Source organism: Schistocerca gregaria, chromosome 2 (genome assembly GCF_023897955.1).
Source record: "Schistocerca gregaria isolate iqSchGreg1 chromosome 2, iqSchGreg1.2, whole genome shotgun sequence".
In the NCBI taxonomy this organism is placed as follows: Eukaryota; Metazoa; Arthropoda; class Insecta; order Orthoptera; family Acrididae; genus Schistocerca; species Schistocerca gregaria.
Genome location: NC_064921.1, coordinates 884150358 through 884176734, shown reverse-complemented (window position 1 = coordinate 884176734; position 26377 = coordinate 884150358). Strand labels below are relative to the sequence as shown.

Below are 26377 nucleotides of genomic sequence, written 5' to 3'. Positions count from 1 at the left end.
TGCTTCTTCAGGAAAGAGGGAAGCAGAGGGAAAGACGAAAGGATGTGGGTTTTAAGGGAGTGGGTAAGGAGTTATTCCAATCCCGGGAGCGGAAAGACATACATGTGTATATGCGGATGGATATGTGTGTGTGTGGGAGTGTATACCTGTCCTTTATTCCCCTTAAGGTAAGTCTTTCCGCTCCCGGGATTGGAATGACTCCTTACCATCTCTGGAGTTCAGATAGGTTGGTGTTAGTGGGAAGTATCCAGATAACCCGGACGGTGTAATACTGTGCCAAGATGTGCTGGCTGTGCACCAAGGCATGTTTAGCCACAGGGTGCTCCTCATTACTAACAAACACTATCTGCCTGTGTCCATTCATGCGAATGGACAGTTTGTTGCTGGACGCAGGCAGACAGTGTTTGTTGGTAATGAGGATCACCCTGTGGCTAAACATGCCTTGGTGCACGGCCAGCACATCTTGCCACAGTGTTACACCGTCCGGGTCATCTGGATACTTCCCACTAACACCAACCTATCCGAACTCCGGAGATGGGAACTTGCCCTTCAATATATCCTCAATCTCCGTTAATTTCAAGTTGCCGCCACTCATACCTCACCTGTTATTCAACATCATCTTTGCCTCTGCACTTCCGCCTCGACTGACATCTCTGCCCAAACTCTTTGCCTTTTAATATGTCTGCTTGTGTCTGTATATATGTGGATGGATATGTGCGTGTGTGCGAGTGTATACCTATCCTTTTTTCCCCCTAAGGTAAGTCTTTCCCCTCCCGGGATTGGAATGACTCCTTACCCTCTCCCTTAAAACCCACATCCTTTCATCTTTCCTTTTCCTTCCCCACTTTCGTGACGAAGCAGCCGCCGGTTGCGAAAGCCCGAAATTCTGTGTGTGTGTTTGTGTGTTTTATTCATTGTGCCTATTTACCAGCACTTTCCCGCTTGGTAAGTCTTGGAATTTTTGTTTTTAATATATATATATAAAGATGATGTGACTTACTTAACAAAAGCGCTGGCAGGTCGATAGACACACAACACACAAACAAACACAAACATACACACAAAATTCATGCTTTCGCAACCAACGGTTGCTTCTTCAGGAAAGAGGGAAGGAGAGGGAAAGATGAAAGGATGTGGGTTTTAAGGGAGAGGGTAAGGAGTCATTCGAATCCCGGGAGTGGAAAGACTTACCTTAGGGGGAAAAAGGACAGGTATACACTAGCACACACACACATGTATCCACCCGCATTCCGCATTGGTCTGCTTGTGTCTGGGTATATGCGGATGGATATGTGTCTGTGTGTGTGTGTGTGTGTGTGTGTGTGTGTGTGTGTGTGTGTGTGTGTGTGTGTGTGTTTGCGAGTGTATACCTGTCCTCTTTTCCCCCTAAGGTAAGTCTTTCCACTCCCGGGATTGGAATGACTCCTTACCCTCGCCCTTAAAACCCACATCCTTTCATCTTTCCCTCTCCTTCCCTCTTTCCTGAAGAAGCAACCGTTGGTTGCGAAAGCTTGAATTTTGTGTGTATGTTTGTGTTTGTTTGTGTGTCTATCGACCTGCCAGCACTTTTGTTTGGTAAGTCACATCATCTTTGTTTTTAGATATATTTTTCCCATGTGGAATGTTTCCCTCTATTATTTTATAGCCAGACCTCGTATGTTGTGTTACTTTATCTATCTCATGCTTAAGTTTTTCAGAACATTGTGTTTAAATGAATCATTTGTAAAAGCATTATTCTTTCTTGTTGATTAACCATTTGGTATGAATGACATTTATTTATTTCAGTTACATTTTTTGCAATATTGTATTGTGGTAAGTAGGTCTTGATCCTGGACTTCCATGGTGTGCTAGCTTGCACATTTTGCATACTACACACCATGTTTTCTGTGCAGAATGACTGTTGGGTGGATGGTGTGGGGACAATATGTTAGCTTAGCTTGAGGCTGGGAAAATTATGGGTGTGGAGAATGTGTTGTAAACTGGTAATGGAGCGAAGGATCCAGATGGCTTGGGTAGTGAAGCAGCCATTGAAATCAAGTGTATTATGTTCAGCTGCAGTCTGTGCCACAGAGTGGTCTACATTGTTCTTGGCCACAGTTTGGTGATGGCCATTCATAATGGTAGGTAGCTGGTTGGCAGTCATACCAATATAAAAAGCTATTTGTATTGGTATGACTACAAATCAGCAGTAGTTAAAATTCTAACTCCCTAAACAGATGTCTGCAAGATGATCACAGGTGAGTGCCACATATTGTTCTTACAGCATGTATTTGAGTAATGATAACTTTCTTATAGATGAGTTACTGCAGAACATTATTCCATATGACCTTACTGAACAAAAATGTGCAAAATACATTGAGTTACTGATTTGTCTCTCCTGAAGATTTGCAGTGAGTAGAAGTGCAAATTGTTACTGACCCAAGTTCTTTTAGGAGATCTAAAATAATTTTTTTCCAGTTTAAATTCTTGTTAGTACGGACACTAAAAATTTTGAAGTAAAGTTAGAATGCCCCCCCCCCCCCCCCCCCTCCCATGAACCATGGACCTTGCCGTTGGTGGGGAGGCTTGCGTGTCTCAGCGATACAGATAGCCGTACCGTAGGTGCAACCACAACGGAGGGGTATCTGTTGAGAGGCCAGGCAAACGTGTAGTTCCTGAAGAGGGGCAGCAGCCTTTTCAGTAGTTGCAGGGGCAACAGTCTGGATGATTGACTGATCTGGCCTTGTAACAATAACCAAAAAAGCCTTGCTGTGCTGGTACTGTGAACGGCTGAAAGCAAGGGGAAATTACAGCCATAATTTTTCCCGAGGGCATGCAGCTTTACTGTATGATTAAATGATGATGGCATCCTCTTGGGTAAAATATTCCAGAGGTAAAATACTCCCCCATTCAGATCTCCGGGCGGGGACTACTCAAGAGGATGTCGTTATCAGGAGAGCATAAGGGAGCAATTGACAGGAATGGGGGAAAGAAATACAATAGAAGAAGAATGGGTAGCTTTGAGGCATGAAGTAGTGAAGGCAGCAGAGGATCAAGTAGGTAAAAAGACGTGGGCTAGTAGAAATCCTTGGGTAACAGAAGAAATATTGAATTTAATTGATGAAAGGAGAAAATATAAAAATGCAGGAAATGAAGCAGGCAAAAAGGAATACAAACGTCTCAAAAATGACATCAACAGGAAGTGCAAAATGGCTAAGCAGGGATGGCTAGAGGACAAATGTAAGGATGTAGAGGCTTATCTCACTAGGGGTAAGATAGATACTGCCTACAGGAAAATTAAAGAGACCTTTGGAGAAAAGAGGACCACTTGTATGAATATTAAGAGCTCAGATGGAAACCCAGTTCTAAGCAAAGAAGGGAAAGCAGAAAGGTGGAAGGAGTATATAGAGGGTCTATACAAGGGCGATGTAATTGAGGACAATATTATGGAAATGGAAGAGGATGTAGATGAAGATAAAATGGGAGATACAATACTGCGTGAAGAGTTTGACAGAGCACTGAAAGACCTGAGTCGAAACAAGGCCCCTGGAGTAGACAACATTGCATTGGAACTACCGACGGCCTTTGGAGAGCCAGTCCTGACAAAACTCTACCATCTGGTGAGCAAGATGTATGAGACAGGCGAAATACCCTCAGACTTCAAGAAGAATATAATAATTCCAATCCCAAAGAAAGCAGGTGTTGACAGATGTGAAAATTACCGAACTATCAGTTTAATAAGTCACAGCTGGAAAATACTATCGCGAGTTCTTTACAGACGAATGGAAAAACTAGTAGAAGCTGAACTCGGGGAAGATCAGTTTGGTTTTCCGTAGAAATGTTGGAACACGTGAGGCAATACTGACCCTACGACTTATCTTAGAAGCTAGATTAAAGAAGGGCAAACCTACATTTCTAGCATTTGTAGACTTAGAGAAAGCTTTTGACAATTTTGACTGGAATACTCTATTTCAAATTCTGAAGGTGGCAGGGGTAAAATAGAGGGAGCGAAAGGCTATTTACAATTTGTACAGAAACCAAATGGCAGTTATTAGAGTCGAGGCACATGAAAGGGAAGCAGTGGTTGGGAAGGGAGTGAGACAGGGCTGTAGTCTATACCCGATGTTATTCAATCTGTATATTGAGCAAGCAGTGAAGGAAACAAAAGAAAAATTCGGAGTAGGTATTAAAGTCCATGGAGAAGAAATAAAAACTTTGAGGTTCGCCGATGACATCGTAATTCTGTCAGAGACAGCAAAGGACTTGCAAGAGCAGTTGAACGGAATGGATAGTGTCTTAAAAGGAGGATATAAGATGAAAATCAACAAAAGCAAAACGAGGATAATGGAATGTAGTCGAATAAAGTCGGGTGATGCTGAGGGAATTAGATTAGGGAGTGAGACACTTAAAGTAGTAAAGGAGTTTTGCTATTTGGGGAGCAAAATAACTGATGATGGTCGAAGTAGAGAGAATATAAAATGTAGACTGGCAATGGCAAGGAAAGCGTTTCTGAAGAAGAAAAGTTTGTTAACATCAAGTATAGATTTAAGTGTCAGGAAGTAATTTCTGAAAGTATTTGTATGGAGTGTAGCCATGTATGGAAGTGAATCATGGACGATAAATAGTTTGGACAAGAAGAGAATAGAAGCTTTCGAAATGTGGTGCTACAGAAGAATGCTGAAGATTGGATGGGTAGATCACATAACTAATGAGGAAGTATTGAATCGGATTGGGGAGAAGAGAAGTTTGTGGCACAACTTGACCAGAAAAAGGGATCGGTTTGTAGGACATGTTCTGAGGCATCAAGGGATCACCAATTTAATATTGGAGGGCAGCGTGGAGGGTAAAAATCGTAGAGGGAGACCAAGAGATGACTACACAAAGCAGATTCAGAAGGATGTAGGTTGCAGTAGGTACTGGGAGATGAAGCAACTTGCACAGGATAGAGTAGCATGGAGAGCTGCATCAAACCAGTTTCAGAACTGAAGACCACAACAACAACAAACAGTTTGAATGTTTGTTATCTGTGTTACCACTTGAAAAATTATGTTAAGCCACTCATAGCTTATGTGAAGTGCTGAAAAAGCAAAGCTCTGCAGTCTGGCTGCATGGACCAATTGGGCTGATCAATTGGCATGTTATCTCGTGTCAATAGCGCTACTTGGAGGGGCGGGGTTCAGCACACCACTCTCTCAGTTGCTGTCAGCTTTTGTGGCCTTGGACTACTTCTCAATGACTTTGGACTACTTCTCAATCAAGTAGCTTTTCAGGTGGCCTCACAAAGCTGAGTGCATCCTGTTCCTATCCTCCCAGCAAGAAAAAAATCCCTGGTGGCATCAGCAATCAAACCCATGTCCTACACATAGCAGCCAGACAAGCTGACCACTGAAATGAAATGTCATGGTGAGGGTCTCCCGTCAGGTAGACCGGTCACCGCATGCAAGTCTTTTTAGTTGACGCCACTTCAGTGACTTGTGTGTCGATGGGGATTAGGTGATGATCATGAAGACAACACAATGCTCAGTCCCCGAGTGGAGAAAATCTCCAACCCAGCCAGGAATCGAATCCGAGCCCCTTGGCATGACAGTCCATCGCACTGACCACTCAGCTATTGGGGCGGACCACTAAACTGACCATTAAGCTATGAATTGCTGACCTGTGATATATTAACCTGGTGTTAGTATATTAACTATCAAAATTAGTAACCACAAGCTGATGATTGTTGGTTTAAAGCAATAAATTCAGATTCAGATTCTTTACTGGTCATTCAGCATTATTACATGCAATAGACTTCATCAGTTCACTTAACCTATTAATTTTACAAAATAAATTTTTACATATTTAAGTTGATATTGGGCATTTCTAAAAATTCTTCTAATGAATAGAATCGATTAGCTAACAAGAAATTATGAACATTGTCTTTAAATAATTTGTCAGACTTGATTGACCCATTTTTAGAAAGTTTGTTATATACAGGGTGATTCACAAAGAATACCACAACTATAAAAATGTGTATTTAATGAAAGAAACATAATATAACCGTCTGTTATACATCATTACAAAGAGTATTTAAAAAGATTTTTTTCACTCAAAAACATGTTCAGAGATGTTCAATATGGCCTCCTCCAGACACTCGAGCAATATCAACCCGATACTCCAACTCGTTCCACACTCTCTGTAGCATATCAGGCGTAACAGTTTGGATAGCTGCTGTTATTTCTCGTTTCAAATCATCAATGGTGGCTGGGAGAGGTGGCCGAAACACCATATCCTTAACATACCCCCCATAAGAAAAAATCGCAGGGGGTAAGATCAGGGCTTCTTGGAGGCCAGTGATGAAGTGCTCTGTCATGGGCTGCCTGGCGGCCTATCCATCGCCTCGGGTAGTTGACGTTCAGGTAGTTACGGACAGATAAGTGCCAATGTGGTGGCGCTCCATCCTGCTGAAATATGAATTGTTGTGCTTCTTGTTCGAGCTGAGGGAACAGCCAATTCTCTAACATCTCCAGATACTGTAGTCCAGTTACATTAGCACCTACGAAGAAAAAGGGACCAAAAACTTTATTGGCTGAAATGACACAGAAAACGTTCACCTTAGGCGAGTCACGTTCATACTGAGTTGTTTCCCGCGGATTCTCAGTGCCTCATATACAGACATTGTGACGGTTGACTTTCCTGTTAGTGTGGAAAGTTGCTTCATCACTAAACACATTCTTTGAAACAAAAGATTCATCTGTTTCCATTTGAGCAAGGATAAAATCACAGAAATCAATTCTTTTAATCTTATCAGCTGCAGACAGTGCTTGAACCAATATCAGACGATAAGGTTTCATAACTAACCTTTTTCGTAGGACTCTCCATACAGTTGATTGTGGAATTTGCAGCTCTCTGCTAGCTCTGCGAGGCGATTTTCCTGGGCTGCGAACAAATGCTTACTGGATGCGTGCTACATTTTCATCACTCGTTCTCAGTCGTCCAGAACTTTTCCCTTTGAACAAACACCCATTCTCTGTAAACTGTTTATACCCAAGTTTAATACACCACCTATCAGGACGTTTAACACCATACTTTGTTCGAAATGCACGCTGAATAACTGTTGTCGATTCACTTCTGCTGTACTCAATAACACAAAAAGCTTTCTGTTGAGTGATCGCCATCTTAGCATCAACTGACGCTGACGCCTAGTCAACAGCGTCTCAAGCGAACAAATGTACAACTAAATGAAAGTTTATAGCTCCCTTAATTCGCCGACAGATAGTGCTTAGCTCTGCCTTTTGTCGTTGCAGAGTTTTAAATTCCTAAAGTTGTGGTATTCTTTTTGAATCACCCTGTATTTTAATTGCCATATACTTATGACTATTGTTAGTTTTAGCTAATCTATTTTGTGGCAACAGCAGAGAAGTACACGTTGTGAATGAAAGAAACATAATCTTGACTGTTTGTGATATTAAGTCTTCATCTACTTCAAATGAACTATTAACAATGTAGGAAAATATAGATTGCTACGTACTGTAAAGACAACACATTAAGTTGCAGAGGCACAATTAAAAGACACTTATGCAAAGCTTTCAGCCACAGCCTTCATCACCAAAAGAGAAAGAAAGAAACACACACTATCCACACACACAAGCAACTACATCTCTTGCACACATGATCACTAGCTTTGGCAGCTTGGGCGGAATGCAACTATCACATGGGATGGAAGCAGCTATCTGGAAAGGGTGGGGACGGAAAAGGATGTAGTGTATGGGTGGGAGGACAGAGAAAGCTGTCTGGCTGAGTGCTCAGGGACTAGAATGCCTACAGGCACAGTGCCAGGAGGTTGTGGAGCCGGGAGATGGGGGAAAAAAGGAGCAAAAAGGAGAGTAGTGGGGAGAGATGGGCAGCAAACAAAGAGCTGGGAGATGAGAATGGGGAGAAGATGATAGGATAGAGACTGTGGAAACTATTGAGTGGAGGGTTTGGGGACAATGTGTTACCAAAGGTTGAGGCTGAGATAATTATGGAAGCAGAGAACAACTCCCATCTGCACTGTTCACAAAACCTGGTGTTGGAGAGGAGGATCCAAATGGCTTGGGTAGTGAAGCAATCACTGAAGTCAAGAAGGTTATTCTCAGCCGCATGTTTTGCCACAGGGTGGTCTACTTCACTCTTGACCACAGTTTGGTGGTTGCCGTTCATCCTGGTGGACAGCTGGTTGGTAATCATACCAGTGCAATTATTGCAGCAGAGGTGGTAAATGAGATGGCTGCTTTCATAGGTGTCCCAACTCTTAATGAGGAGGATAAACCGGTGACAGGACTAGAATAGAAGGTGATGGTGGGTGGATTGGGCTGGTCTTGCAGCTGGTTCTTCCACAGGGATATGATACTTGTGGTGAGTTGTTGGGATAAGGAGTGACTTAGGGATGGACTAGGATTTTGTGGAGGTAGGGCCGGGTGATGGAACACTACTTTACGAAGTGTGGGATGAATTTAGGGTAGGATGTCTTTCATTTCAGGGAATGATGACCCGAAAGGGCACTCTTTTATGGCTGGTTCTTGGGGATGGTGGGATGATTGGGGGTGTAAGAGGAAATGGCATGGTAGTTATGTTTGTGGGCTACAACTGGGGGATAGTGCCTGTCCATGAAGACCTTGGTGAGATCCTCAGCATACTGACCTGACACCATACATACAACAGTTTCCACTTCATCTGTCCTATCATCTCCTCCCGATTCTCCTCTCCCACCCTCTTTAGTTGCAGCCCTCTACCAACACATCCACCTGCCATTTCCCGCTCCTCTCCTTTTGCTCCTTTTTTCTCCATCTTTCTGCCACACTGCCTATTGGCAGTCTAGTCCCTGCACACTCCACCAGACAGCATCCGTCTCTCTCACTGCTGACACTCTGCCCCCAGGTGGCCAGGATGTATGGGAGGGATTGTTTGGTGTGAATGGAATGACAGTTGTTGAAACTTGATGTGTCTTCTTAACAGTTAGTAGCTATCTTTTCCTACCGTGTTGATATTCCTACCTGGAGTTTCCATTGTTTAACAAGTTATTGAAGTGGCAGTATACTGTTCTGGAATCAGAAAGATCATTGTTGCAAAATTATATCACTGGATTTTGGAAGTAAGTGTTTAAGATTCAAGCATTCTTGAACACGAAAATTTAGAATACAGGTAATGTTTGAAATATAAAATTATTTCGTCCTCGTGCTCAGGAATCTAACTATGGGTAGCACAGCTAAGTGAACGTGGACACTGTCATCTTGAAAGACACATTCCCTGCTGAGAACAATACCTGAAGGATTAAATGAATATGGTTGCAGAAAATAATTCATAGAACTCATCTTCCTTTGTCAGCATGTCCTTAGAACACAATAAAAACCTTATTGTGAGTGCAAAAACATTTGTAGAATATCCACCATATTTAATATTTTGCAGAAGACAGTCTCCATGTGTTCTCCCTGTATTCACCTGTGTTTGGTAATATAAAGATAAACAATTGGTTACATCACACAGCATGTTTCTGTTACTTGAAAGACAGCTGTGTTCCTTTCAGTACTGGAATCATTTTTCATTCACCTCAGTAGCAGGAGATTGTGTAATAGCAGTTCTAGCATAAATTTATTATGTATGCAGTTGTTTTTGCAGCAGTTCCATTGGCACTGTGTTCTCTAGATATATGTAAAGCTTATCAGTACCTTTTCTTCTTATTTTCTCAGTCTCAGAGTACTTTCAGTTGTGACACACACCACATTTATATCTGTTTGTGTGTCAAGATTAGCTGTACAGAATTCATGACTGTGCTATGACAAATAAAAATTTATACTTCTCTGGGATTTGAACCTGAGTCTGCATATTATTGCAAGTAGTCACTTTAGTCTAGCCAAACATGTGTTCAGACTTACTCCAATTTTCATTGTAACTTCTGAACACTACTGTCAGAGTGTCTCCTGTGGCATATGCAGGTACAACATCATTGCAGGAACAGATTTGGTGGAGAACTGTGGCATTTATGAATGGAGTTGACTGATGTTATTTCATGCCATTGGATTTCATTCACTTTATTTCAGTAATTTTTTTTCACCTGCAGAATTTGGTTGGAAAGGAGTTCACTATAATAAAAGAACTAACGTTAATTTTTACATACAAATAAAATAGAAAGAAACTTCCACATGGGAAAAATATATTAAAAACAAAGATTCCAAGACTTACCAAGCGGGAAAGTGCCGGCAGACAGGCACAATGAACAAAACACACAAACACACACACAGAATTACTAGCTTTCGCAACCGATGGTTGCTTCTTCAGGAAGGAGAGGGAAAGACAAAAGGATGTGGGTTTTAAGGGAGAGGGCAAGGAGTCATTCCAATCCCGGGAGCGGAAAGACTTCCCTTAGGGGAAAAAAAAAGGACAGGTGTACACTCGCACACACACACACACATATCCATCCGCACATACACAGACACAAGCAGACATATTTAAAGGCAAAGAGTAAGGGCAGAGATGTCAGTCGAGGCGGAAGTACAGAGGCAAAGAAGTTGTTGAAAGACAGGTGAGGTATGAGCGGCGGCAACTTGAAATTAGCGGAGGTTGAGGCCTGGAGGATATCGAGAAGAGAGGATATACTGAAGGGCGAGTTCCCATCTCCAGAGTTCGGATAGGTTGGTGTTGATGGGAAGTATCCAGATAACTCGGACAGCGTGACACTGTGCCAAGATGTGTTGGCCATGCACCAAGGCATGTTTAGCCACAGGGTGATCCTCATTACCAACAAACGCTGTCTGCCTGTGTCCATTCATGCGAGTGGACAGTTTGTTGCTGGTCATTCCCACATAGAAAGCGTCACAGTGCAGGCAGGTCAGTTGGTAAATCACGTGGGTGCTTTCACACGTGGGTCTCCCTTTGATTGTGTACACCTTCAGGGTTACAGGACTGGAGTAGGTGGTGGTGGGAGGGTGCATAGGACAGGTTTTACACCGGGGGCGGTTGCAAGGGTAGGAGACAGAGGGTAGGGAAGGTGGTTTGGGGATTTCATAGGGATGAACCAAGAGGTTACGAAGGTTAGGTGGACGGCGGAAAGACACTCTTGGTGGAGTGGGGAGGATTTCATGAAGGATGGATCTCATTTCGGGGCAGGATTTTAGGAAGTCGTATCCCTGCTGGAGAGCCACAGTCAAGGTCTGATCCAGTCCCGGGAAGTATTCTGTCACAAGTGGGGCACTTTTGGGATTCTTCTGTGAGAGGTTCTGGGTTTGAGGGGATGAGGAAGTGGCTCTGGTTATCTGCTTCTGTACCAGGTCGGGAGGGTAGTTGCGGGATGCGAAAGCTGTTTTCAGGTTGTTGGTGTAATGGTCGAGGGATTCAGGACTGGAGCAGATTCGTTTGCCACGAAGGCCTAGGGTGTAGGGAAGGGACCGTTTGATATGGAATGGGTGGCAGCTGTCATAATGGAGGTACTGTTGCTTGTTGGTCTCCAAGACACTATCCAAATTGAACCCTGCCTGCAACAGTTCCGTCCTCCATCACAGTGGGACCCACCTCCTCTTCCTCAAAATCACCCTCTCCAAACCTTCCAGGAATTTCTCACTTCCAGCCTTGCCTCTCAATCTTTCTTGAAAAACCTTAATCCTACTCCCAACATCACCACAGCCGAAGCGCAGGCTATCCGTGATCTGAAAGCTGACCGATCCATCATCATTCTTCCGGCTGACAAGGGTTCCACGACCGTGGTACTTGATCGTCGGGAGTATGTGGCTGAGGGACTGCGTCAGCTTTCAGACAACTCTAGATACAAAGTTTGCCAAGGTAATCCCATTCCTGATGTCCAGGCGGAGCTTCAAGGAATCCTCAGAACCTTAGGCCCCCTACAAAACCTTTCACCTGACTCCATCAAACTCCTGAACCCACCGACACCTCGCACTCCTACCTTCTACCTACTTCCTAAAATTCACAAACCCAAACATCCTGGCTGCCCCATTGTAGCTGGTTACCAAGCCCCCACCAAACGTATCTCTGCCTACGTAGATCAACACCTTCAACCCATTACATGCAGTCTCCCATCCTTCATCAAAGACACCAACCACTTTCTGGAACGCCTGGAATCCGTACCCAGTCTGTTACCCCCGGAAACCATCCTTGTAACCATTGATGCCACTTCCCTATACACGAATATCCCGCACGTCCAGGGCCTCGCTGCAATGGAGCACTTCCTTTCACGCCGATCACCTGCCACCCTACCTAAAACCTCTTTCCTCGTCACCTTGGCCAGCTTCATCCTGACCCACAACTTCTTCACTTTTGAAGGCCAGACATACCAACAATTAAAGGGAACAGCCATGGGTACCAGGATGGCCCCTTCATATGCCAACCTATTTATGGGTCGCTTAGAGGAAGCCTTCTTGGTTACCCAAGCCTGCCAACCCAAAGTTTGGTACAGATTTATTGATGACATCTTCATGATCTGGACTCACAGTGAAGAACAACTCCAGAATTTCCTCTCCAACCTCAACTCCTTTGGTTCCATCAGATTCACCTGGTCCTACTCCAAATCCCATGCCACTTTCCTAGACGTTGACCTCCATCTGTCCAATGGCCAGCTTCACACATCCGTCCACATCAAACCCACCAACAAGCAACAGTACCTCCATTATGACAGCTGCCACCCATTCCATATCAAACGGTCCCTTCCCTACAGCCTAGGCCTTCGTGGCAAACGAATCTGCTCCAGTCCTGAATCCCTCGACCATTACACCAACAACCTGAAAACAGCTTTCGCATCCCGCAACTACCCTCCCGACCTGGTACAGAAGCAGATAACCAGAGCCACTTCCTCATCCCCTCAAACCCAGAACCTCTCACAGAAGAACCCCAAAAGTGCCCCACTTGTGACAGAATACTTCCCAGGACTGGATCAGACCTTGAATGTGGCTCTCCAGCAGGGATACAACTTCCTAAAATCCTGCCCCGAAATGAGATCCATCCTTCATGAAATCCTCCCCCACTCCACCAAGAGTGTCTTTCCGCCGTCCACCTAACCTTCGTAACCTCTTGGTTCATCCCTATGAAATCCCCTAACCACCTTCCCTACCCTCTGGCTCCTACCCTTGCAACCGCCCCCGGTGTAAAACCTGTTCTATGCACCCTCCCACCACCACCTACTCCAGTCCTGTAACCCGGAAGGTGTACACGATCAAAGGGAGACCCACATGTGAAAGCACCCACATGATTTACCAACTGACCTGCCTGCACTGTGACGCTTTCTATGTGGGAATGACCAGCAACAAACTGTCCATTCGCATGAATGGACACAGGCAGACAGCGTTTGTTGGTAATGAGGATCACCCTGTGGCTAAACATGCTTTGGTGCACGGCCAGCACATCTTGGCACAGTGTTACGCCGTCCGAGTTATCTGGATACTTCCCACCTACACCAACCTATCCGAACTCCGGAGATGGGAACTCGCCCTTCAGTATATCCTCTCTTCTCAATATCCGCCAGGCCTCAACCTCCGCTAATTTCAAGTTGCCGCCGCTCATACCTCACCTGTCTTTCAACAACTTCTTTGCCTCTGTACTTCCGCCTCGACTGACATCTCTGCCCTTACTCTTTGCCTTTAAATATGTCTGCTTGTGTCTGTGTATGTGCGGATGGATATGTGTGTGTGTGTGTGTGTGTGCGCGAGTGTACACCTGTCCTTTTTTTTCCCCCCCTAAGGGAAGTCTTTCCACTCCCGGGATTGGAATGACTCCTTACCCTCTCCCTTAAAACCCACATCCTTTCGTCTTTCCCTCTCCTTCCTGAAGAAGTAACCATCGGTTGCGAAAGCTAGTAATTCTATGTGTATGTTTGTGTGTTTTGTTCATTGTGCCTGTCTGCCGGCACTTTCCCGCTTGGTAAGTCTTGGAATCTTTGTTTTTAATGTATTTTTACGTACAAAGGTGCATACTAACAAGTGCTGAAAGGTCACACAACGTGCATGCAACCAAAATCTTTAAAAAATTGCTGCTGGTTGTTTAATAATGTTCCTTATAGATTACAAAACAAAATTGCATGACTGTCAGATAACTCATTTTAAATTGGAAAAGAGTTCTGTGATATGCACAGTACTGATATCAGTTTGTAAGATTGTAACTGTTCTTACTGACTTATCTATACAGTAAATCCAAAAAGTTTTGAGACTAGATCAATAAAAAATAGAGGAAAGTGAAGATGGTGGTTTTAATGGCTCAAGTCCACTTAAGTACAACAGACAGAATGTTCATACAACCATATGAAACTGCCAGAAAGTCCTTCATTAGGAGTTTATTCAACTTGACTGTCAAATTGACTTGAATGTCAGTTATGTTTATCCTTCATGTGAATATCTGCAATTTGTTGTTTTGTGTTAGTTTCATATTCATAACATCAAATCTCATTGCCCTTGACGAGTTGTTCCAAATAAGAATTGACCACATTTTGCATTTGTAATGAGTTGTGGCAGATGTCGGCAGATGTCCACACTTCATTTTTGTTCTGAAGTTGAGCTGTGTGGGATAAACTTTGAACACACTTTTCACTTCTTCAAAACATTCTGGAGAATGTCTTGTACACTTGATTTAGAGATGTTGCTCCATTGAGATTTGTGATACAACAACATTGACACTACAACTGCACATTGACTTCTTAATACTGTCTGCTCACAACTGGCTACTCAAATGTACATCTGTTGTTTACAGTTGTCAGTTCAAAAATAGATGCTAATGATAAAGAACTGCCTGTATTACAGATATCAAATGGAAAAATGGGGGGTATGAAGACTATTGCGAGGAGAACGGAGAAGCAGAGTGGCGATAAACTGACACAAATTAACACAAGGTTTGCAAGAAGCAAGTTTTTGTAGGAGTCCTTCTTTTCATAACATCTCCAGCTCTCCTGGGGGATCAAATAATATGTTTTAAGTTGCTTGTATGTGAGCTGTGTTTCAATTATTATTTTGGAGACCTGTCAGTAGATTCTTCTTCCCTTAGTAAAACATTGTTAAAAATAATTTTTGACTTTAATTCTACATCAGGCTAAATAGTGCTGTTCTTTTGTGTGATTCTTTTATGATTCATATTTTCTTATCACATTCTTATCACAGTTTTTTGTTTCCAGATTGATGTATGGCATGAAATTCTTGTGACCATAACCACAAGTTTTGTTACATTGAGAGTCGATAACTCTTTTGAAAGGCACCAATCACCATTCACTTGCATCTTGAGAAATCCAGACTTTGACCAGCCAATGAAAGTTGGTGAAGGATTTCATGGCCAAATCCAACAACTTGTAATCAATTATGTTCCCCTCAGGCTGCGTCACACTGAAATCCAGGTAATGTCTTTCTTAAATCAATGTCATGGTGGTAAGAAATAACAGCAGTCAGATACAGCTTCATTTAAAAACTTAATGTTTGTTTTTGGGTGTGAAGATGATAACAACTTGTAAGAAAAAAATGGTTCAAATGGCTCTTAAGCACTATGGGACTTAACATGTTAGGTCGTCAGTCCCCTAGACTTAGAACTACTTAAACCTAACTAACCTAAGGATATCGCACACATCCATGCCCAAAGATAGATTCGAACCTGCGACCGTAGCAGCAGTGCCGTTCTGGACTGAAGCACCCGCTCAGCCACAGTGACCGGCAATTGTAAAAAGTATGGCTTCTGTTCGGGTGTGAAGATACTGATTGATGCTTTCATTCAACCAGTAGTAGTCATACATTTCATTCAACCAGTAGTAGTCATACATCAAGTTTCATGTATCCCACATGTAGGAGAGTACTTTATAGTGTGAAATTAGCCAGTCAAAATGATTCTAGAGTTTCAGCTGCTGTCAATGATGACAGAACAATTGTCGAGCCCATAGCCAGATGTATGTATCCGATGATCGTAATATTTTGACAAGCTACCTTGTGCTGAGGAACTGACTGCTGATGGATGAGCATGGGCTCTCCCCTCAATTCTTCCTCCTCCCACATGCTTCCAGTGGTCTGTGGCAGGTCTGTTGTTACTTTGTTTGAAATTCACATCTGGTTAAGGGCCAATACACATTTCCATTTGTGTATTACTGGTGTGATTTCAATCAATGCAGTGAAGTACAAACTTCATTTAAAATATTGATGTACATTGGAATAAATAGTCTTTCGTTTTTCTGTTTGACAGTTCCATTGTAACATAACTATGAAAGGTAAGCATGGGCATTTATTGTAGTTCTCTTTTATGGTGCTAAATAAATAATTATTTTTATTACCATCACAGCTGGTGAGCCTGATGTGATCAAGGGTATGGAAAAATCAATAACATTACTTAAGTTTGATTGCACTAATTTACGAGGCATGTTTCTGAAGTACTATTTCGAAGTAAAAATAAAACAAGAAGACCTTTCTTAGTAGTTTTGCTTTTACATGAACGCCTATACTTCAGTCTACTTCTCTACATAATTCGCACCAATATTAAGGCACTTATTGTATCACACAACCTGTTCTGAAAGTCATCCTCTTAGAAATCTTCCGCCTGAGCATAACTTTTGATAAACATTATGTAACAGTTGGATGAAGCACACTTCTTGATGCTTGAAGGAAATTAATCATATAATGTCAAAATTGTAGCGGTTTGTTCTCTCTCACTTTGTCATCATCCTTCTGCACCAAATCATTAGCAATGACTGAAGGTTGGTGATTGCATTTCTTATCATGCACATTTGTATTGTCATCTTTAGAAGCTCTCACCCATTTCCATAGCATCCCATCACTCGTAAGTGTTGAGAAGTGTGCTTTATGCAACTGTTATAGAACATTTAAGTTACTGAAAGTTTTGCTCAGGTGGCAGATTTCTTCGAGCACGGTATTAAAAGCTGGTTTTATGATACAGTTAGTGCCTTAATATTTGTGGAAATTGTGTATAAAAGTAGATTAAAGTACAGGCTTTAATGTAAAAGTCAGATTACTAAGAAAAGTCTACTTGTTTTATTTTTATTTCAGGAAGGTACTTACTTAAAAAACCTCATAGATATTCAGTTTCATGGTAAACACATCATCAAGATAGCAACATGGAAATATCATGTGTGGCTGTGGAGATACCAAGTTTCTGATGGAAAAATGTGAAAAATCTGCCCCCCCCCCCCCCCAAGTGGAATCTCAATTCATTACTCTGAATATAAGTATTGAAGTGAGAAAATATGATTACATTTTGGTGTCAGTAGGTTGCGAAGTTGCTGACTTAATTTTGGATCTCGTGTCAAAAATGTTGTCAGCCCTCCTGTACACAGACTTAAAAGCAAACCATATATCAGAGTTCGAGGTATGTAAAGTCAAAAAATTACTAGCTGGATTAGAACTAGAAGACTAAAAATCATCTACTTTGCTCAAAGATAGGTCGTGCCCTTGCCAGAACCAAGTAACCAATGAAATTTTTAAGTTCTATATTTCCTCAATGACTACCAACCCATATGTATTCCATCCTAGCTGTTAGCCAAGATGTAAGTCTCAATGCAATGCAATGGCTCCTGTGACTGACAAAATTACTGGGGGGGGGGGGTTTATACTGGCAACACACAATATTATGTTGCAGAGTTATGTGACATGACATTCATGACCTTGGTGCCTGTTTCACAAATTGTTACGTTAATTTCTTTTGTCTTGGCATTTCTTCACAGTAACTATTGCTTTCTTCACTCCCTTTTAGGTTTCTGCATCTTTCATTTTCTGACCTGTCTATTTTTTGCCACCCCTCTCACCTCTCTCAGATACAATGCACTTAGCTTTTTGGTCTTATTAACTCATCCACAATGGATCTTTTGGCAGTAGTCTCTGTCATGTGTATTGCCCTATCTTCCCCCTTTAAGCTCTCAGATTTTGAACCACGTCCAGTGCAGTCGTCAATAATCAGTCTTACCTTCTCATCTTATCCAGTAAGTCTCCCATGACTCTGGGATTTGGGCAATTTTTCCGAACTCTCACCATTTCCTAAACCTCACCTGTCCTTTTCCTTTACCCCTCTTCCTTCTCCTTCAACACTATAGGCAGAAGAAGGAGCACTGGCTTTGAAAGCCTGCAGGTTTTAATTCCTTTACATGTGTGTTCTCATGCCACTGCTTAGTGAGTAGATTTTTTACCCATCCAATTACATTACATTCTCAGAAAAACGATTATTTTCACTGTCAAAATTCAAGAGATTAAGATATTCAGTCAGTTTATATATAGTGCTGAAATTGTTTCACTTCCAGCTACAGATGATAGACTTTCCCATCTAGAAGAGTAGATTCTGGAATCGAATAGTAAGATTGAGTAGCTGCAAATTTTGACATGATATATAATCAGTTCAAAATCACTGCAGTGTATGCAGAAACATGCTGTGTGTTGTTGTCATTATAAATTTAAGCAGAACACAAAGAAATATGCACCACCTTGTTCATTTGTTTCTCAACAGCTTGCTAAACCTCACACTGAAATCTGGAATATTCCCCACTGGACATGGCACAGTGAGAGGAGGCTAAATCATCTCACTATCTGCTCATAACTGATCTCAACATAAATCTTCAATTTTTGGTTGATCCCAGAGCAGACGTTTTCGTATGGACAGCAACACTACTAGATCACAGAAACATACAGAAACAGCAACTCTAAGCTGCACACACTTCCGTAATACACATATGGTGGATCCCTACTGAACTTTGAAATAGGCCTTCAAAGAAGATTCCCATGACCATTCCTTGTATCAGACGTTTGCCAGCCAGTCACTGGCACTGATTTTTTGAGCTATTATGGTCTGTTGCTTGATGTTGCATCAACAAAGTTGCCTGACTGACAAACTTTAATGGCAAATACACATGTGCGTAAAGACACGTTGCATAGAAGAAACCTCTTCAACCTATCTACGATGGACTGTATAGCATACATTCACACTTTCAAGAACACTGTTATTGAAACATCTCATGGTCAGAATAACATCTCCAATAACATACTCAAGTCAGCTTTCTTGCTGATAAATATGGATCTTTGATCACCCATGACGGTTTCAAGTGAACAACTAGCTCCAGTTAAACCTCCAGGGCTTCACACAATCCAGTGAGCCACACATACAGTGCACTTCCCATAGAAATACCGCAATGTTATCACTGGAGAGGAAGCAGTCTATGGCTATAATGCCCACAGTGAAATACACTCTTGTTTAAAATATTGTTGCACATTAGAGTAATAAGTCTTTTCTTTTTATCTGTTTGCTGTTTCTGTTACAGCATAACTGAAAAAAAATGTGTACATGCATTTATTGTAATTTTGTTTTGTGGTGCTACATAAATAGTTATTTTTACTAGAACCACACTGCACTGGAATCCATTTCACTGTTTCAGGGGATATCTTTATGACTTTTAATAAATGCAAGTGCAGGTTCCCAGGCCTTGGATTAAGTTGTTCCTTATTCATATCTCAGTCCATTCTTTTGTCCCAAATGTGTGAAATCAGTACCAAAAGCTCTGTACAGCTGTAGTCCATGCCATATAGCTCTTAGGGACAACACTCTTTGGCTATGGATTTGCTTGGCTGTAATATTAAAGGATGTCACTGATGCTCGTACCCATGGATTAAGTCTTGCACACTTGAAGTACAGCGATGAAAGACTTAAACTAAACCATACATATACAGCCCAACTGATAGCTGAACAGGATTACCATTGGAGCAAAGAATTTGTGACAAAAAGTGAGTAGTAAATACCGTAGAAAAGAACATGCTAGAGAGATAGAAGTAAGGCTTTGTTTGCCAACAAAAAATCAGGAAAGAAGTTTCTGATGAAAATTCAGAACCATGTGGTATAACAGAGAAGTAAGCTCACAGGAGTAGGTAGGAGTGACTTATGATACAGACAAGCAGATACAAACGAGACTGCGACAGCACAAAACTTGAAGAAAATGTTGCGCTGTGTACAGAAGTAAAAGGAGATTTGCCATTGCGGGATATGAATCTGCAACAAAAGCAGTGTGAGACTCAGAGCCATTTCAGACAGCAAACACACACTTATTACAGAGAAGTAGGAAATAGAACATAGAACGTAATACATCCACAACAGATTTGTGAAAGCATAGAGTTCATGATGCAGTTTATTAGGCTGAAAGAGCCGATGACACTAACTATGGTATTAAAACATCTGATATGGAATTTTCACCCAAAAAGAGAGGTATTACTTTTTCTGTACCTGATTTCATAGATATGTGGTGATTATTGACCAAGTCATGTGTAATATCTTTGTTTGACAATCTCTTTGCGAGTCTGTGGCCACGTGTGAAACAGGACACATGTGCACCGAGAATCAAGACTGTATATAACTGTATATGTGTGCTTCTGAGTAATAAAATAGTGCTTATTACATGTGGTATAGTGTACATCATTGGATCCGGCAATCCTACAACACTAAACCCATACTGGTGATCCCGAATTTTGTTCAAGTGCTACAACGAACCCTCGTACCGTCATACAGTACACAATGGATCGCTTGATGCCCACTACACCACACACATGCCAACTAGGTTTTCCAACTGATGCTACAGCATTGTTTTCCAATTATCCACCTTGTGTTTGCAATAGTTCAAAGCAGTTCCGAACATACCGACTCACTCAACAGGACAGTGCTTCTCCATTCCCACAGCCACGTGTGCCGGCATCAGGTACGAATAATAACTTTTCGGTACCGTACATGAGTCAGCAGTCGTGTGGCAGTGTTCCACACCAGCAGAATGTTTTTCGCGCACAAACTTCGAATGTGAACATTTTACACCAAATATGAACTTTCCACGTGTTCTGAGTACTCAACAATGGCTGACACAATGTTCTCAAACCCCGGTGACTATATTTACGGGTTTCCCAAGTGCCAGTGTGAACTTTTCATCTGAGTCAGTGGTGGTAAAAATCAAGCCGGACATTCAAGACAGGAAATTTCATGTTTATCATGGAACTCCAGATTTTGCACCAGCCCCCCTACTCCCCCACTCCCCCACCCCCCACCCCCCACCCTCACGCTACCAGCGTCCGCTTTACGAGTGTTTCCGATTACACACGCCACTCCTGCCATGCATGTTCCACAAATATTAGGTGATTTTAGCAATTTTTGTGCACCTATGGGGGAGGGGCCCAGAAACTGTACTCCATCATTCTCCACACATCAGTCAACTACAGTCAACTCTACTGCACCAGTCCATTCTACATCTGTTCATGTTACTCCATCAAATGCCCAACTCGTTGATTTCTTGACCAAGGTCTAGCCACCTGCGCCTCTTGCTGTGTGCTATTGACAGTGTTGGAAGCTGGTGCACCGCTACTGCACCCAAGCCAATTGCCCTGCAGAGCTATGGACAGGGAGTGACAGTTTCTGACAAACAGTTATGTCAAGACTTTCCCATCTGCTGCCTTAAGCTACCGCCCCTTCGCAAGGACCTTCCCCGAACATGGTTTGCCTTGGTTGACTACGTCCTGCAGCTACACTGTGTCACAGACAACTCAAAGTTCCTTTGCTTACTATGTCACCTCCATGATGAACTGGACTTGATCTGTGATATTGTGCCTTCATCCCCCACTATGGAAAAATATGTATTTGTCCGATGCACCACCCTCAAGTGACTATCCACATCAGCAGAGGAAGCTATCTGCCTCGTCAGTCACGAGTTGCTGGGTTCCAGATCCCCATCGGAGCACTGGTGTCATCTCCGCGCCATGATTGACACACGTCATATGCCGGACGTTACCATCTGGTTGCTCAAACTTCCTCCGGAGGTTCAAATTCACGATCTACATGTATCTTCGGCCCCACTAGATCCTAAACTGAAGATCGCAGACTAGGTTTACAACATTCTGCTCCCCCGCATAGGCCCCACCCCTCCCCCAGGTGGCCCCCAGGCCACACCTGCACGGCAGTTTCCATTGTGCAGTACAGAGTGCGCACGGCTCACTCCGCGCATGCGCGTGGACCCAACGCCATCTGGTAGCCACCACCGTAACTCCTCTCCTACCAGCACTACTGCAACGCTGCCATTGGAGGAATTTACAAACAAGACCCCCTCCACAGATGATGCCATGCGCCGTCCCACTTGGTGTTATTTCCATTCCCGCTTTGGCGACGCAGCTAAGAAATGTCATTCTCCATGCGAACACAACCCAATTCAGGCGCTACGGGCCACATTACACTGCACAGATGCCTATCATTTAATACTTTTTCACCTCAGGTGCCAGGTGTGGATGGATCTGTGCTCGGGTAGATTTTCTCTTAGCCCATGCGCTTTCACCTGACGTACAACAAGACACACTAACTCGATAGACCATACCACTGGTTCAGATATCTCTTCCCTCTCATTCGAGAGTGCCACTCTATTGTGTGAACTAGCTGAAACCGCTGTTGCAGTGCTCTCTCTTGGATCACACATCGACGAACTTTGGGACAGCAATGAAACCCTCCGATTATGCATTGCCGCCATGCAAGCAAAGCTCACGGGCGCTCATAAGCAGGTCGCCCAGCTGTTACACATGGTCATTCCCCCAACTCCACACCGTTTTCTTGCACTCGCCGCCGACACTGCGTGACATTTCTACTGCCACACAGAAGCTGTGCCCACAACATTACCAAGTACCCCACCGAGCTCCATAACACGGACTGCCGGACTGCCACTGGATCACCATCACTGCTGCTCAACCGCTGGCCTGAGACACACAAGTGTGTGCATTAAATGTTAGTCATACTGCATTGGGTGTGGGTTCATCATCCAAATCGGTGTTCGCGATCAACAACGGTACTGTCGATAGAATCAATACCACAGAAGGTCCACTGGTACACGCAAAGGCTAGGCGTTTAAATCAGGAAAAACTTAAACATGCCTAAGCTATTATTCAGAAACGTTTAGACAGTAAGACTATTCACCTTTCTAGTAGTTGGTCATCACCTATTCATTTGGCGCCCAAGAGAGATGACACTTTCTGACTCTGTGGTGACTATCTGGCACTTAACACCAGAACAATTCTAGATAATTATCCTGTTCGAAATATTAAAGACTTTGGTTCCCAACTGCATGGGGCACAAATTTTCAGTGTAATTGACTGTCACAAGGCATACCACCAACTGCTAATGGCACCAGTGGACATTGAAAAAACCACTATCATCACCCAGTTCGGTATTTTCGAGTATTTGTTTATGCCATTCGGCCTTAAATATGGTGTACAGTCGTGGCAATGGTACATCGACTTGTTGGTTGGGAGACTGGCCTTTGCATATGTGTACCTGGATGACTTGTTTTTTCTTCTTCCCTCGAGGAATATGAATTCATTTTAAATACAGTGTTACAACTATTACAAGCAAAAAGTGTCACAGTGAACAATGCTAAGTCACAACTCCGTTGTACTAGTGTCACTTTTGTGGGCCACAAGATTTCTGCAGATGGCATCTGCTCCCTACTCTAACGGGTACCACAAACACATCCCCCATGCTACCGACATACAAGCCCCACTTACAGATGCTCTTGCAGGAAAAAACACTTTGCGGTCTCCATCAATCATGTGGACACCAGAAATGTGTCGCGCATTTAATAAGCTTAAGTCAACCTTACAGACGGCTGTTATACTTGCTCACCCCATTCCTGATGCTCCCATCTCACTTACTACAAACGCAAGTGATATCGCAGTGGGGGCAGTACTTCAGCAATCTTTGGGTTCTGTTGTACAGCCGCTCAGATTTTTCTCCCACAAACTGTCTACTTCCCAACATAAATGGTCAACCTTCAACTGGGAACTATTTTCTATTAACGCCGCTACCAAATATCCAAGATGATATCGAAGGTCACCATCTCGTGATATTTATCGATCACAAGCCACTGGTACATGTTTTCTGTAGCCCAGGCAAGGACTCATCCCTGAGACATTTTCGGCATATGGACCTCATATGTCAGTTTATGAATGACATATGTGACAGAGAGGTAGACAACATCGTCGCCGATTTTCTATCTTGTGTGTCAGTTTTATCTTCACAACTGGACCTCAGTGAACTCCCTAAATTGCAAACAGAGGATTCTGAATTCTCCGCATTGTGCTCCAATGTTAAAATAAGACTAAAACTAGAGTTATGGTTACTTCCTGGGTTTTCATCACCCATCTGGTGTGACATTTCAACAGGACGCATACATCTGGTGATTCCTGCACCTCTCCGCTGGGACATTTTTAATAGTATTCACAACTTGGCACACCCTGGCATATGTGCCACCAGATGTCTAGTATCTGAACGTTTCGTTTGGCCTGGGGTGATAAAACAATGTCGTAGTTGGGTGCAAGCATGTGTGGCTTATGAGCACGCAAAAGGAGGATGCCATACACAGCCCCCCCTCCATGGGTACATTCGATGTGGTAAAAAGAAGATTCCAGCACATACACATCGATATCGTCGGGCCCTTACCCCCCCTCGGGCCCCTTCCATTACATACTGCCTGCCATTGACAGGTTTACCCGCTGGGGTAGAGGTAATTCCTCTCACTATTATCACAGCCGATGCAGTGGCCTGAGCCCTTTTATTGAAGTGGATCTTGCACTCCAGCTGCCCAGTTTCTATCACCACTGACCAGGGCCACCAGTTTGAGTCTGCGCTCTTGTGACAGCTTTGTGAACTGTGTGGGGTGAAATGATTTGGGACTACAGTATACCACCCTCAGAGCAATGGGCTTGTCGAATTCTGGCACTGAACTCTTAAAGTTTCCCTGATATGCCACAGAGGTGAGTGGGCCATCACTTTACCATTGGCAATGTTAGGCATTCGGTCTGCATACAAACAGAACCCTGGTGTGTCCCTGGCCGAAGTACAGTATGGAGAACCCCTCAGACTCCCAGCAGAGCTAGTCGAGCCTTCACTTCCTCCAGATCAAATCTGCAACTCGACATTCGTAGGGAATGTTAAGGAGCTAATCACTAACATTCATGTGCCCCCTCCACTACCGCAGTTGCTCCCTCCCATATTTCTGCATAAGGACTTGGGGTCATGAACTCATGTCATGGTGCACGATGACATCGTCCAACCGGCACTCAGACGTCCATACTCGGGCCTGCACAGAGTCATATCTTGGCATACCAATACGTTCAAAGTGGCTCATTAATGGAACACCGGTATTTGTGTGCCGCCTCAAACTGGCATGGTGTCGGGGAGAACTGCCCGATACTCCACGCAGTCAGCCCCTGCCTCCTGATATACACGCGTCGCACGAGGCACCTATCGACGGTCTGTGGGTGAGTGACGCCCACTCCCGCACGTATGATGTTACCCACGCCCAGTCGTGTGACAGTGCTACAGGTGCGTGTGACATTCCCCTACAGAGTGACACCTGATGACTCCCCCTCCCACAGGCAGCCCCTCGCCTCTCCCCTGTTAGGATTTAGTGACGTATCAGGGGCCAGCCTCGGAATGTGTGATGTCACCAACGATGAGTCGTGTGGAGATTCTGTCAACCCATAATATGGAAGTTGTAGTGAATGTCAACACAGATTTTATTTGCAGCTCCAAAGTGTTTTTTGTTATGCATCCAGATATTGTGTGTGTCTTCTACGAATGAGCCAGCTTCCCCATTCACAGCTTAACACAAATTCATTTTCTCCAGTCTGTCCCCTTGACTGTTGGTACTGACCCATCAATGGTAAAAGTCTTACGTACCGAAACAGGCATTCAGGTCCGCTACCCCTGCTCCTCACAACCCACCACCCCCTCCCTGGACCCCTTGACTGCTGTGAGAGGATTCGCCCTGTCAGGCAAACCATCCACCCCCCTCGCTGGCTTGAAGACTTCAGTTACTAATGTAATGTAATGTGATGTTAGGTATGGTTTCAGTTTGAACACCCTCTCCTCACCCCTGTGTGTTCCTTTACATGTATGCCACAATATTTATGTTTTGTGCTCCACACTCTGGGGGGGTGGGGGGCTAATGTGGCAACTATCGACCAAGTTGCATGTAAAAGCTCTTTGCGAGCTATCTGTGGCCATGTATGAAACGGTACACACATGCACCGAGAATCAAGAATGTATACAACTGTATATGTGTGCTTCTGAGTAATAAAATAGTGTTTATTACATGTGGTATAGTGTACATCATTGGATCCGGCAATCCTACAACACTAAATCCATAGATAGAATCCATCTCAAAGTGAGCAGTCTGCCAACAGAAGTGGAAAAATGGGAGAAGTTACTGAAACAGGCTTCTACCAGAATAAATGAATTACTTTCCTTAGATATGTTGTACAAGCACTTTGTGATGATGCATGATCATAAAGACAGGATACAGATGAGAATGGCCAGATTGTCTAATATGTACCCATCATCCCTAATGGAGATAAAAATAGGATGGCTTAATGCTATGAAATATTCCTGCATATTACATGAGGCTAGAAAA

At 43.3% G+C, this 26377-nt stretch overlaps 1 protein-coding gene across 5 annotated transcripts in view; it reads left to right on the top strand.

Annotated features, from left to right (window-relative positions):
• LOC126335308 (uncharacterized) overlaps positions 1-26377 on the top strand; it is a 328273-nt gene that overhangs the window by 189675 nt on the left and 112221 nt on the right. For 4 of the 5 annotated variants that reach the window (XM_049998445.1, XM_049998442.1, XM_049998443.1 and 1 more), the window contains one exon: positions 15101-15316. The exons of the other annotated variant lie outside the window; for it this stretch is intronic. In XM_049998445.1, coding sequence (XP_049854402.1) covers positions 15101-15316 — 216 coding nt within the window. The remainder of the gene's footprint in view (positions 1-15100; positions 15317-26377) is intronic. 5 annotated transcript variants of the gene reach the window in all.